This window comes from Alternaria burnsii (genome assembly GCF_013036055.1).
Source record: "Alternaria burnsii strain CBS107.38 chromosome Unknown 744, whole genome shotgun sequence".
In the NCBI taxonomy this organism is placed as follows: Eukaryota; Fungi; Ascomycota; class Dothideomycetes; order Pleosporales; family Pleosporaceae; genus Alternaria; species Alternaria burnsii.
The window spans coordinates 150,685-164,581 of NW_024066119.1; the positions used below are offsets into that span (position 1 = coordinate 150,685).

At 50.1% G+C, this 13,897-nt stretch overlaps 6 protein-coding genes across 6 annotated transcripts; 3 read left to right on the forward strand and 3 right to left on the reverse strand.

Moving 5' to 3' along the window:
- Window positions 1-1,221: 1,221 nt before the first annotated feature.
- On the reverse strand, window positions 1,222-1,630 carry GT037_008520 (uncharacterized protein; the record flags this gene model as incomplete). The annotated part of the gene is made up of 2 exons (XM_038933567.1): window positions 1,222-1,362; window positions 1,409-1,630. The coding sequence occupies 2 exons, from the start codon at window positions 1,628-1,630 to the stop codon at window positions 1,222-1,224; spliced, it is 363 nt and encodes a 120-aa protein (XP_038783532.1).
- Window positions 1,631-2,317: 687 nt separating this feature from the next.
- On the forward strand, window positions 2,318-3,664 carry GT037_008521 (uncharacterized protein; the record flags this gene model as incomplete). The annotated part of the gene is made up of 1 exon (XM_038933568.1): window positions 2,318-3,664. One exon carries the CDS (start codon window positions 2,318-2,320, stop codon window positions 3,662-3,664), a length of 1,347 nt encoding a protein of 448 aa, XP_038783533.1.
- A 918-nt stretch (window positions 3,665-4,582) lies between these two features.
- GT037_008522 (uncharacterized protein) lies at window positions 4,583-4,822 on the reverse strand (the record flags this gene model as incomplete). Its single annotated transcript, XM_038933569.1, has 1 exon — window positions 4,583-4,822. The coding sequence occupies one exon, from the start codon at window positions 4,820-4,822 to the stop codon at window positions 4,583-4,585; it is 240 nt and encodes a 79-aa protein (XP_038783534.1).
- A 272-nt stretch (window positions 4,823-5,094) lies between these two features.
- On the forward strand, window positions 5,095-6,949 carry GT037_008523 (mfs general substrate transporter; the record flags this gene model as incomplete). The annotated part of the gene is made up of 2 exons (XM_038933570.1): window positions 5,095-5,702; window positions 5,749-6,949. 2 exons carry the CDS (start codon window positions 5,095-5,097, stop codon window positions 6,947-6,949), a joined length of 1,809 nt encoding a protein of 602 aa, XP_038783535.1.
- Window positions 6,950-7,400: 451 nt separating this feature from the next.
- On the reverse strand, window positions 7,401-8,430 carry GT037_008524 (pq loop repeat protein; the record flags this gene model as incomplete). The annotated part of the gene is made up of 3 exons (XM_038933571.1): window positions 7,401-7,680; window positions 7,734-8,060; window positions 8,120-8,430. Coding segments are annotated over 3 exons (918 nt in total), but the record flags the coding sequence as incomplete, so codon positions are not given.
- Window positions 8,431-11,432: 3,002 nt separating this feature from the next.
- On the forward strand, window positions 11,433-12,830 carry GT037_008525 (uncharacterized protein; the record flags this gene model as incomplete). The annotated part of the gene is made up of 4 exons (XM_038933572.1): window positions 11,433-11,688; window positions 11,793-11,973; window positions 12,020-12,244; window positions 12,299-12,830. 4 exons carry the CDS (start codon window positions 11,433-11,435, stop codon window positions 12,828-12,830), a joined length of 1,194 nt encoding a protein of 397 aa, XP_038783537.1.
- Window positions 12,831-13,897: the final 1,067 nt, after the last annotated feature.

Below are 13,897 nucleotides of genomic sequence, written 5' to 3' on the forward strand. Positions count from 1 at the left end.
AGCGAAGGATGGCTAAGTCCTGTGTCTACTGTAGGATGAGCGAGATTTTTACCAAAGCACCTATTTTAAAAGTCAAGGTCAGCCTATACATCATTATGAAGCATACCCCGCAAGGGGCAGGTCGAAGCTCCGCAGCCCCGCTTCGCCGCTGGTGCGAACGATCAAACAGGAAGGAGGGGACGCTCGGTCAAGACGTTGGCTCAAAGTGCCATGTCAAGGAATTAAAAATCACGTGCTGATGAGCGTGTTTGAGTTGGATGAGGTGAAGAAGAAATGGCGCGGCCTGCTCAGATTCAAAGTACGACTAAACACGTGCAGCTTCGCGATAAGCGACGCGTCTGCGGCACGCGTCTTCCGACCAGGTCAACGTCATTTCTCGTCACGGTTCTCGACAGCACAGTCTACATAACCCGAAATAGGAATGAAAACTGCTGCCTTTGTAGGAAGTACCTACCACCGACACATTATTCCTCGAGGAATTTTTACGGCAAAATGTACATACCTGAATAAGATCCGATTTGAGGTGGTTGGTGACTGTCGCACTGTACTAGGGGGCCCGGGAAGTATATTGAAGTACCTCATGCACATCTTCCACAAAACTACACAGACCGACAGAACTCGGGTACGGCAGAACAAGCCCAAGTGCAGCGCAGGTCCAGGTAGTGCGGCAGTTAGAGATTTGGTTGTAGAGGAAGATTTAAGTACCATTCAGTTCCATCTCTTCATCCCTAACGGTGAAGACTTGCGCACTTTGACACCTTAGCTAAGTACTACTCCATCTGCCATATGAATAGACACCTGGAGCAACTAGCATTCAGAAAGATCGGGATCCGATGCGCCATGTGCATATCGCAGAACGGCCTTCCCTACTTGATGTTCACAATTGGTCCCAGCGGCAATCGACAGACTTGATCTTGTCCTGTTTCATTGTCAGTTAGGAAAATTATATCGAGATTTGTCACATGCCAACAATACTCACGTTCCAGCCAATGGTCGCAGGATTGGTCGCAAGATTGCCAACCGAGCCGTGGAGGAAGAGGGATCTAGCCGTGGGTTCACAGTGACCAGTACTAATTCGAGTCAGTGTCGCATCACTGATAGATCTACTGGGTGAGACGCGCCTATAGAAGAAGCAATAAAACTTCCGCCCATGGTTAGGCGCACCGTCGGGGCAAACGTCGAAGCGAATTGAGGACGGCTCGATAGTGACTCTATCGTGTATTAGTGGTTGTAGATTGAACTTGGTGAGTGTCCTTGCTCGTCTTTTGTGTTTAACAAGGTCATGCAACTGTTCATGCCATCCCTACAGCGGTAGGCCGTCACGACACTGCCTTTGTAGTTGGTGTGCTGGTAGAAATGGACCTTTAATGATTAGAGAAATGGGCGAACGCTGATAACGCGTACATACATTTGACGCACTACGATCCCAATCTGCGGCATTAACATCGGTAGCATCTCTTGCGTTGTGGGCACTGGACTCAGTAACCGGCGCACGCGCAGGTATGATCACGTTGCTGAGATCAACGACCGCCGGCTCATCACCGAGCTCGATCGTAGTGCCATCAATCTTGTTTAGAGTAAGAGCCGTTACAGCCGAAAGAAATGTTATGAGGAGAACGAAGAGACGCATATTTGCTGGGTGAAGGTCCTGTTGTGGTTGTGGTTTGATGGATAAACCTGGAAGGCAGTGGGTTCGAGTTCGAGTTGTTCGTGAGAGGACTTCGGAATGAGGACAATGATGGAGGTACAGTAGTACAAACAGAACAACTGCGAGTGAAGGAGGTCTTTCCGGTGAGTGAGCGTTTGCCTAGAATGAGGTCTCGGTACCTGTATGATAGGGTCACGTATGAACTCGTTTGACCGCGCGTACTACTGAGTCAACCACTACGCGAAAAGCCCTAGTCGCGACGCTCACTGGCATTTGCACTCCATGTTTTGGTCGGTCGAACTCGTTTGCGTCCATGTCATCAGTTGTATGACCACGCAGCGACGTACACAGAAAAGGCCAAAATCCCAGTAGCGCTGACTAGTAGACCATGAATCCGCTCGCTTGAGGGGTCCATTATCCTGCAAGTGTATATGAACCATTTGACATCGTCTTACTTTATAGAGCGATGAGTTTCTGCCTCATTGGTGCGAGAAGTGAGCAACGAAAGTCGCTTCATCAGTAAGAGCTGGAGGCGCCTAGTCAAGGCATGGGCGCTAAGGCCTAATTCGGTGTCGAAATCTTATCGGCGGCCTCACACCACCTATACGTGTAGGCAGTGATCACTCTTAGTAATATCAAAACTCGCAACCTCGGCAAAAGACTTTCACCATGACGATACATCCGTCAAGGACTTGTAATCTGCTTACCGTTCTCCCTCAACCTCCATGGACACAGCCTCTGGATTGGGACCTTAGGATGACCTGGGAATGCGAAAAACGTGTATTCTTCCCGGCATACGTGAAGCAGCATGACACCAGTAACCCGTCGCAACGCTCGCTCGGTAGCTTCCCCCACTTCCAAAGGCTTCCTGCCGAGCTACAGGTTCGCATTCTTTCTTGCTGTCCAGCGTCAACCCTATGGCAGCTCATGCGTGTATCTTCCACGCTACGCATCGAATCTTCGAAACTGTTCTGGGCAAGCCCAAGCGCCTCGTTTCTCCTATCTGCTGACTGGCTATTGGGAGGTGGCTACGCTGGACGTACTTATCACGACCTTTCATTCCTTCGCCACGTACAGAATGTAGGGATTGAATGCCACTGTCTGTACGATGAGCTTTGGCCAGAACGCAAGGCGAATGATCCGTTCTACTCTGAAGACGTACGGCAAGATGTGGTGGATATCATGTGGACTACTTTGAGGAAGACATGTCCAAGGATTAAGAGCGTGGTGTTCAACCACCAGAAGATAATGTCCTCAGTAGACTTGGAGGGAGCTGGAAATGTGCCGGAATGCTTGAAAGCGTTGATACAAGCTTGTCCGAGGAATATCGTTGCAGAAGTATCCATCGTGGAGGAGAGAGAAGGACGTTATTGGAACAATGGCACCTACAGCGATTTCTACAACGTAGAATGCAGGAGAGCACACTATCGGCCTCTAGAGGGTGGAGGCTGGGAGGAACTCGTGTCGAAAGACAAGCAGGACGCAGTGCTGGTGCCTGGACGACGATTTCGTGGAATAGTCGGGCATTTTGAGAAAAGCTACTTCCTTTTTGAGAGAAGGGTCCTCCAGGAACGTGCATTCTGGCCCCTTGTTATCGAAGCGTTGGATCGATACCACTTCGACGATGGAAGGAATAATGCTTTCCAGTGTCCAAGCGTAGACTGTGGTTCAGTATTTACGAAACCAGGTGAATGGACAATACATGCAGCAAGTACAAAACATGGTTGGGCCAAAGTAAGCGATGGTTTATTCGACATACTACCCTCAGAATTGAGAGCTGTGTTTGAGACCAAGTTCAATCTGATAGAGGCCAAGCAACAAGCATCGGGGGAGGAGTCTACTAAGATGTCTAAGGATTGGAACGAAGAAGGGGAGGAGAGGAGAAAAGAGATGGAACAAGAGTTCCTTCAACAACTGGAGAACGATGCAGATTGGGCGACAGGGGAGCAGGCAATGGATCATCAGATCTGGAAAAACTTTATCAAGGTGATGCATCCGGAATGGAATGGAGTGTAGTGCTGACCCATGTGGATGTGCATGGCAATGTGCCAGGGACGCGACGTATCCGCAAAGGACGGGATCTGCTACAGACTGAAGCATGCGGGTACCCTGCTGCAGAGGCGGTGTATTCTGCCGCCGGGATGCCATCTAGAGCGCACAGGACAAACAATCGGTCGGTTTCGACTGGGCAGTTCAAAGGGTCGCATCTTGGTGGTCGGACGATGCAGGTTTCTGTGCATCTCTTGGAGTCGCATAGATGTATTATTGGTTATATACGATCAGTAATCCCATGTATACACATCAGCAGGTTTCGCAAGATCTGGCAATGGGCTTACTCAACAGACTGTCAACGGTACCTTACTCCACATTGAATGGGTCCATGCTTGAGCGCATGTGCCGAATTAGTCGGTCGGACACCGACTCTGCAGTCTCGAACCATCGGGCCGTAAAAATCCTCGCTCCTCGTGCGCTACTGGATGCGTTCGTCTGCAAATTTTGAGCCTCATCCCGCGCAGAAGTCGACTCGAAGCACGCGTGGGCCATTCGGAGCCACCGCGGCTGTCCAGAACAGGCAAACCGACCGCCACTATAGCGCGATGTCGCGTGCGCTCCGTTTAAAAGTCAGCAACTGGCATGCCCCACGTGCTGAAGCCGGGGGAGGTCGGAGGTGGATCGAGAAATCGGTGGTGGAGAGGCCGCGGAGGGCTGAGTCGTGCCATGGGGCGAGGCGCGACAGCAAGGCGTTCAGCGTTCGAGACGGGAGCCGGCCTGACGTCATGGGTGGCCGTCTAAACTTCGATAAACAGGCTAAGACGCGTGGCGCAGCTTGGCAAGAGCGATCAGCACAGCTTGGTGTGCCTTCTTCGATGCTTGGATGAAGGGCGGGGGCTTATGTTGGAGGCTTAAAAGCCAAGTTGTGCTGTCGCGAACGCTTCATGCCATGGGGACATGCCCTTGGAAAACATGCAACGGAGTCGCGGATGACGTAGCGCGACAGGTCGCATATGGCAGCGAGTGAAGAACGGCAACACAACCCGCGCCTCTTGTTGGATACGAAAAACGTCCTCGCTTCAACCAACGTCTGTTTAGCATTCGACCCATTTTTAATGCTACATTGCCTAGTCTAAGAGGTCTGGGGCCAATCTCCAACGGCCTCCAGCACGAACGCGCCATAGCGCCAAAGCCCTGTCAGCGTGAAAGATGCGATATGACGTCTCGAGGATTCGAGCGCGTGCCCTGTGATGCGCACAGTATGCACTACATGCTTTGGAGCGTGCACCTCCGCCTCCACATGCACTGTACTGTGTTATAAGCTGTTTCCTCCGCCTGTGTGACGTCTGGATTTTCTCATTCAACCCCAGCTTCCTGGATCCGGTCCCCGCAATTAGTCCCCCAGGTTGACCACTCTCAATCGATCACTGCCCAAGCGCATTGTTGTCGACAACATGGCTTCCGCGGCAGAAATTAGGCCTGACATCCACGATGCAGACACTGTCAGCAAGAACGAGGCTGGCGACGCCGAAAAGAAGAGCGCTTCCGACGGCGACCACCATCACGCTGAGAATCCTACCGATCATGCGCTTACTGCTGCCGACAAAGAACACTACGAGAAGTACGGCACTTATGACCGCTATGAAATCACCGAGGAAGACTGTTACGACGAGCTCGGCTTTTGCTTTCCAACATGGAAGAAGTGGACCATTCTTAGCATCGTCTTCATGGTCCAGGTCAGCATGAACTTTAACACGTCGTTGTACAGCAACGCTGTGACGGGTATCTCAGAGGAGTTCAGCGTCAGTGCCCAGGCGGCGCGTCTGGGCGCGGCTCTCTTCCTCATCGCCTACGCGTTCGGTTGTGAGCTCTGGGCGCCTTGGAGTGAAGAGCTAGGACGATGGCCTGTCCTCCAGCTCAGTCTGTTCTTTGTCAACATATGGCAAATTCCTGTAGGCATCGCGCCCAACTTCGGGACCATTCTTGCGTTTCGTACGCTCGGTGGTCTCTCCACTGCCGGTGGTTCCGTAACTCTTGCTATGGTGGCTGACATGTGGGAACCGTGAGTACACCACACATTCTTTGCGTTATCTTGCTAACAATTTCAGTGACAATCAACAATACGCCGTCGCTTTCATCGTCTTCTCCTCCGTCGGTGGTTCCGTATTAGGCCCCATTGTGGGCGGTTTCGTCGAACAGTTTCTCGCTTGGAGGTGGAATATCTGGATTCAGTTAATATTTGGTGGCGCCGTCCAAATTGCTCACGCCATCCTCGTCCCCGAGACCCGTACAACAGTCCTCATGGACCGCATTGCCAAGAAGCGCCGTGCGGAAGGCGAAAAGAGCGGCAAGCCAAACAACATTTGGGGACCCAACGAGCTCAAGACGTTCAAAGAGCGCTTCAGTGTACACGAGATTCTCGTTACATGGGTGCGTCCGTTCCGCATGTTCGTTACGGAACCCATTGTACTCGTCCTCTCCCTACTTTCCGGTTTCTCTGATGCCATCATCTTCATGTTCTTGCAGTCTTATGCGCTTGTGTACGCTCAATGGAACTTTGCACCATTCGCCATTGGACTGACTTTCGTCGCCATCGGCATTGGCTACTTCATCGCCTGGTTCTCCTTTTTCCCAGCCATCAAGCGTAACGAGCGCCTCCGTCGTGATCATCCCGACGATGAGCGCTCCCAATACGAGGCGCGCCTCTGGTGGTTGCTGTACACTGCTCCATGCCTTCCTATCGGCCTTATCATCTTCGCTTGGACAAGCACTGGCCCGCCAATTCACTGGATGGGATCTCTAGTCGGATCAGCAATTATTGGAATAGCCAATTACGCCATCTATATGGCTACCATTGACTACATGATCTGCGCCTACGGTCCATACTCAGCGTCGGCGACTGGTGGTAACGGCTGGGCTCGTGATTTCCTCGCTGGTGTCCTCACGCTCCCCGCCACACCATTTTTCCAGAACATCGGCGGAGATCTGCATCTCGCATATGCCTCAACCATTCTCTTCGGTATATCTCTCCTTCTAGTAGTCTCGGTCTACGTTATCTACTGGAAGGGCCCTGAACTCAGGAAGCGCAGTCCTTTTGCCCAGCAACTCAGTGCTGCTCGCGACGAGACCGGTGGTCGTCGCGTCAGCAGCCTTCCAGGCATGTACGGTTCTCGCGCAAACTCTTTGGCACAACAAGGAGGCTCGATGCCCACTTCTCGCAGGGGCAGTGTAGTGCGTGGTGTTCCGGGAGGTGAAAACAGATACGAGATGCACCGCAGACAGAGTGCGCGCAGCACTGGAGTTGCTTAAGCGGTGTCTTCGTTTTTCACCTATGTGAAGACGATTAGCCTAATAGAATCTTAATGTTCATGAATTAATCGTGTTTTGTGCTAGAGTAATGGTGACGAAGCATGGCCTAGCGTTTGATTTCCATGCCGGTTATTACATAATCAGATCCGCCCTAGCCTTTTGAGCGTTGTGGTAATACCTTTTGCAACATCTCCGCACGACTTTCTTGCAAGTAAAAAACTATCGCGATCACCATTTCGTGACTGGTTCCTCGATTGTGTTAATGAGACCGCCGATCCGACGGCCTGTACACCCTTTCCACGTGTAGCAACAGGCGCCTGCTGCAAAGACCACAATCCGGCCTAGCACGTCTACATTGAAGCACAAAATACGTAACGCGATATTGCAAGTATTTTTTTTCGATGTAGAAGTTGGCGTTTGGCGAGGAAATCTCGTATTCTCCATCTTGACATCATACGACTGCGTTCGGCACTGTCTTCGGAGTTACTTCCTCTGGGTTCGCGAGTGCGTCTGCAGCACCTATGACAGGAAGTCCATCCTCTTCAGCGGTTTTCTTCTTTGAAAAGAAGTGCCTAACCTTCTCCTCAATGTCAATACCCTTGGCCTGCCATTCGACTCCCTCTTCGAACTCATCGAAAGTTTCTCCGGCTTCTTTTGCGCGCTTACGGATCCCACGAGTTCGGATTAACCAAATCATATGTGAAGCAACCATGCTCATCTCGATCGCGCAGCTACACGCCATTAGTATTCTTTCCGAATGATTTTTCCCTATACTAGCACATACCATAGTGCGTACATCGTGCCAAAGAGCACATCAAACTCGTTCTGGGCTACCAGAGCCATCAGAGAGAAGAATGCGCCGTTCCAGTCGATGGCCAAGAATACGAAATCAATACCCACAACGCGACCTCGTCTTTTGAGCAGCTCAAATGGGATAGGCATATAACCTGCGATAAGGGTGAGGAAAGCGACAATGCCAATCAATAGGACTGGCCATTCTAGACCTCTCGAGTATGGCTTTCGAATAGCATATACAAGCCCAGTTTCTATCCCTGCAAAGCAAATCAGAAGCGAAAATAGCAGGAGCGAGGCTGTCCAGGTCCGCCATTTCCTAGTTTCTGTCAGTTTTGCATTTTCGAAAGGCATGCCCGTCTTAGTACCGGAACTTACCTGCTATATACAAGACACTGCGCCCAACTCACACCGCACAACACACAGAAGCACTGCGGTTGGACGATGAGGGGGATGTTGAATTGCTGTGTAATGGCATACACACCAAAGGGTACACCGCTGATAGACCATAGAAGCATCATGGACTCGGGTAGTCCCACAGTAGACTTGGTTCTCCAGTTCCTGTATATCTGAGGTACCAATTGGACGCACCAACATATTGTGCCAATGGTGCCAAGCACGTTGGCAGCTGGAGGTATCGAAGTTTGCGGTGCCATAGTGGTAGAAACAGGTTGCGAGGAAAGCAGCGACCTAGTAATGCAATTACCGAGGGTGCGTGTATTGAAGGTATCCCGTAGCTGATGTGAGAGGTACAATGTCTTACAACCATCGGTGGCGAACTAGCACGTTGATGTATTGGGCCACTGCTTAGCCCTCAGCCTATCCGATGACAGTGCGGATTCGAAGCGCCTCATCTACCGAGTCGCCTATGAGCACATTGTAGTAAAACTCTTCGACCGCCGGCTTGTTCTCCGCTCTATCTGTGAATGATAATTGCATACCTATGACTGGTGGTTTCGGCGTTCGCTTGGTTCCGTGCCATGGGTAGAAGCTAGCACGCTACACGAGTCTGGTAGTAAAATAGCACACCGTGCATGCCGTGCTGATCACTTTCTCCACTATTCTCTCCGATTGGTAACCCAAATAGTAAACCCTCGGTATGCTACCCGAGTAGCTGTTGACGCCCGCGGAACGCTTACTTAGACGAACTCCTGGCTATTTGAACAATGAATATAGTGATTGGCTTGACTCAAGAAGGCCCTTGAGACATCGTATTGCTGTTCTATCAGCGCCTTTATTTCATGAGCTATGTATATGCTTTTCCAGACTGCAGCTCCCAATACGTGTGCAGTGACTCGTGAAGTTGTCGGCAGATAATCGACAGGGCAAGTCCAACGCACCTAAATTCGTATTGAAAGAACAGATTTGTTAGCTCTAATCGAATCCACAACGTGATGTGAGTAGGCAGAGTAGACACTTCTATCATTGTACAATCACCTGCTATTACGGTTGCTTCCTGGATACTTTCATATTTGTTTTTCTTTCGTAGCAATTCGCTAATACGTGAAATATCATCCTGCATTACTTGTAGTTACGGATTCACTGTCACAGTAAGCGATGATAGTCCCATCTGGACCAACAAAGAAAAAGTGAAAGAGACAAGTGCATTCATTTATATATGATTGCGTGCGCAGCTTTTCGAAAGGCCTATAATCTATTGCTCTCTACCTATGTAAGGAGAGCAACCCTCTCTGTCATCGGCAGATGGTCAACACTCCAATACAATACACTTGTAATCTTCTTCCTCGTAAATCTTGAATACTAAAGCGAAGTCGAGCCGAACCTTGCCTAGGAGAATTTTGCCCGACAAGCACAATGATCTTCTAAGGCAGCTGAGCATTCCCTTCCAAGATAGCCACACCAGCCTGCCTTGCCGACTTCTTATCTCTTCCCGCCAAGTCACAGAGCAAGATGCGCAAACGTATTCTTGCCGCTGTCCCCAAGGAGTCTAATCCGATGATTCTGCACCATACGTCGGGCTTCGCTTCTCTTGCAAGCAATTTGCCTCCAAGTTCAAGTACGAGTGAGCTAAGGACTATAAGTTTTGTCTCTAGTAGCTTCCAGAGGTACAAGCCTTTGGGTGTTAACCACCACGAAGTATTCCCACGCAGTTCGTCTTCTTATCGTTGTTTTGATAGTAAGTCAGTGGTCCAAACCTTTTCCTTCGCCATCCAATATTCAGAATTAGAGGAATGAAGAATTTCTACACGATGAAGCCTCCATATCTGGCATGTCATCTCATAGCCATGCGGCAAGACATCTGACACAATCGCCTCGCGTATTGACTTCCAGATGCAGAAAATGCTTGTTCTCCCCACCATTTCACCATATCGACTTGTCAGTTTGATTCTTCCAGCTCCTTGCACGATCTTCTTTTTGAGGTATTGAGAAACGAGGCGGAAGATTTCCAAGGTTGCCAAGCGAGGATACAACTATGAAGAACTTTGTGGCGCATTCGGTGAGCGAACCCAGTCGTCTCGATCGTGGTGAGCCATCTTGTGTTTCCTATCGGACGTATTAGGGTATAGGCACCAGCACGACACAGCTGGGCACACGCAGGAGGCGGTACGAAGATGAACATCAGCCCACCTGCTGATACCAAAACAAGAAGTGGATGGATCAGCTGAGAGCGGCCAATAGTGCAGCTAGACATAAACGTTTGCGGTCGAGAAAATAGTGAATCTAGAACTGTTAATCTTTCGTTCAGTGAAACTTTACGGCTGCCAAAGATTGGTTGTTATATGTCCTGGTAATTCTTTGGTGAAAACTTTGCTGTTGCATACCAACGAATGTAAGCCGAGGTTCGTGATGTAGTATTGAACAAGATATTCTCAAGCTACCTCGAACCGTGTTCATAGCGGGGAATACGTGCATGGGCCTGATGTTATGTCTTAATGAAGGGAAAGATCATTTCGTCGATTATGTAAGATACATTCAGCGCTAGCAGAGTACTGCCGATCTTGACATACGTCACCTCTTCCGCACTCTCGGTGCCAGCGACGATCAAAGCGCAGAGTACGAGATGGGCTGCTCTGTCGCCCGTCTACATATTGCTTTTCTGGCAGCTGAACCGCAGTCACACTCATCCGTACTAGCAAGTTGTTGATACTTGATTTTGCGACTGCCTTTTTCCACGCAATGACAACAAATGTGACTGATACTTGGCGCGCTCGGCCGGAGGCGCAATGGAGCATGAAAACCACCGAGCTCCGCAACCTTAAACCACGCACAGAGATGGTTTTGGCTGATGTTGAGGAGAAGCAAACCAAAGCCACCACGTCTCAAGTATGGCTCATCCAATCAGCACAGGCGGGCAGTGCGCCCGACTCCTATCGACGACACAAGCAACGTCATCAAGTGCTGCTCGCTGCTCAAGGCATCTCAAGCGATCCAATTCAATTGTGCCATACACATTGTTCATGTTGGCATGTATCCTGTGGCGCAGCGTTCAATGTCACCAGAATCGCAACGCCTATCAGCGCATAGCACAAACGTCCACGAGCCCCAAGCGACACCGGACATCTCCGTCCTGAACTTTGTGGGGTAGCGCAATTGGCTCCGCGATTTCCCCAGTAGTGCAAGCCACCGATCAGTGCAAGCAGCGAAATTTTCTTGATAGTCCCCAGGGCTCTACCTGACGTCTCGCTATGCATTCCACGGCATCCGCACCGAATGCCTCCTAAGAGTCCTCATGGGCGACAAGTTCGCTGCACCTCCAGGTTTTACTGCTTGGGGACCATTTGTCCGCGACAATTATACTCCCATACTTGTGACCCGCACCGATATAGCCTTGGCAGCTGCAGCGTTTGGTCTGGCCAACTTCTTCGCCATAACCGCATCTTTCATCGGCGTTAGACAGACAAAATCATGTCGGCGCCCAAGGACTAGCGCATATATCTGGATGATCTGGCTGGAGATTGCTGCTTCGGTGGCTATCTCTATCGAGTGTCTGTTGTACTTGTTGAGGATTATAAGGCCCAGCTTTTACTTCTTCATGTCTGTCTGCAAGTATACCACGGCCCTGGCATCTGTACTTGACTGACATCAGCAGTGCTATGCTGGGTCATTCAGATTCAGCTGCTTCCTCAAATTATCATTAATCGTATTCGTATCATCCTCCAAGATCGGGTAAGAGGACGACGTCTCATAATAGGTACCGCAATCTATGTGACTTTGATCAATATCAGCGTTTTCATAATCTGGATGCCCGCACGGCTTCAGATCAGCCCAAGGTGAATTCCATAGTTCAAGCTTCGCGATATCCGCTGATAATGGCAGATGGGTTCATATCAACGCCATCTGGGACCGCACCGAAAAAGTGCTGTTTCTTCTCCTCGACGCGTATCTTAATTGGTACTTCATCCGCGTTGTAAATGCGGATCTGGTCAAGAATGGTCTGACCAAGTACAACCGCTTGGTCCGTTTTAATAAGCGTATCATCGTTGTCTCTCTCCTGCTAGACGTTATGATCATTGGTGCGATGAGTATCCCCAACGGATTTGTGTAAGTCTAGCGCATGCCTGAGCCTCTCAAATTCAGTTTCACTGACCCTTGAAGCTACGCTATGTTTCACCCGCTCGCATACTTAGTCAAGCTCAACATCGAGATGTCTATGGCGCATCTCATCAAAACCATCGCCTTGGGCCACCCGCACCCTAACAATGACCCTTCACTACTATTGACCTTCTCATCTTCACCTGGCGAAGACATGTTCAGCACCAATATCTTTGCAGAAGCGCCACGGCAACGACATTCGCTCATCCGGGGTCTGTTTGGTAGCGAGCATATCGTCTTTTCGCAAGAAGATGTTCGCACCAGGGTTCCTGGACATAGTTCTACACGCAGTGCATCAATACCCGACTACGAACTGCCGCCTTGGAAGTCTAAAGCCGACAAGAAACCCGACAACGTCGCTAGCGATAACCTCAGTTCTGGTGAAGACAGGAGAGGCAGCAATGCGAATGAAAATTGCTGGCGCTGGGACAGTGGCGTCTCAAGCAACACTAGAAATCTGGAAGGAGCAGATGATGTCTCCACGCCAGAGGCCGCTCACTTACCTGCTCATCGTCGTATGTCAGAGCTAGGCTGAATTTCTCTAGCGAGCTACGATGTCGCGGAGATGAAACTACTCAAGGATTTGACGTACGCATCCTGTCGACACTTCTGCGCCTTTCTTTCCGCCACCAACGACGGGTATCCGTGTACCAAACACCAGTAAACACTCAGGGGTAGCATAGCCTCAGTGCCCTTGACGGCCCTACTGGTAATTACACGAGCTGGCATGAGGACATGACTCCGGAATCGACTGGTTCATGATGCGAACCTCATTACCTCAACAATGAGCACCTTTGCACGCAATCGCTCTTCGTACAAGAGACACCAGGCTTCATATAAGAAAGTCATGTTACACAGCGGTGCTACATCGGATGAGTATAAGACAGTCGTTATCCAGGAGCCTGTTCTGCACGAAACTTGGACTCCACAATGATGTCAAAGAACGATGCAAAAGCGTGCTGTGCTTGCATCCAAGCACTCTCACCTGCCATGAGTGTGCACGCAGCTACCAGAAACCACACCGTTCACTTTCAATCTAGCATGGAAGCTAAATGTGCTATTGCGGAATTACTTGACCAGAGTGCAACGAATTTGGCCTCATCGTTATCAAGGTCCCATCTCTGTCTGAGACCTAACCAACACAAAATTCTTGTTCAGTGTGAACTATTGGTCATGCAACGATACTCCACACGTGCTACGGGCGGCTGCTCGGTCGTACACTCTCAGAGCGACGGTGTCTGCTGTAGTTCTCACAGACTATTGATACAGAATGCAACAACATATATGCCACATAGCCCCTGGCTTAGAGCAACACTTCGCAAGCCAGCCAATTGGATATACGTACTACTCAAAGTCGGCGGTACAAGCGCTGTAGGCAATCAATATTGTGCAACGAGCATGATGCGAGAGGAAACAGATGCGTGGTATGCACAGCCGAAGATCGAAGTCAATCGACTAAAAGAGAAAACCTTCCCGTCTGGTGCTCTGTACCTTTCTCAGTGCCACGCTGTCGCCTGGTAACACGCAGGCAGCGCGCAAGGATCATGATGTGACGAAGACGTGCGATGTCTGAATTTCTGTATATATTCTAGCATAGCTCTA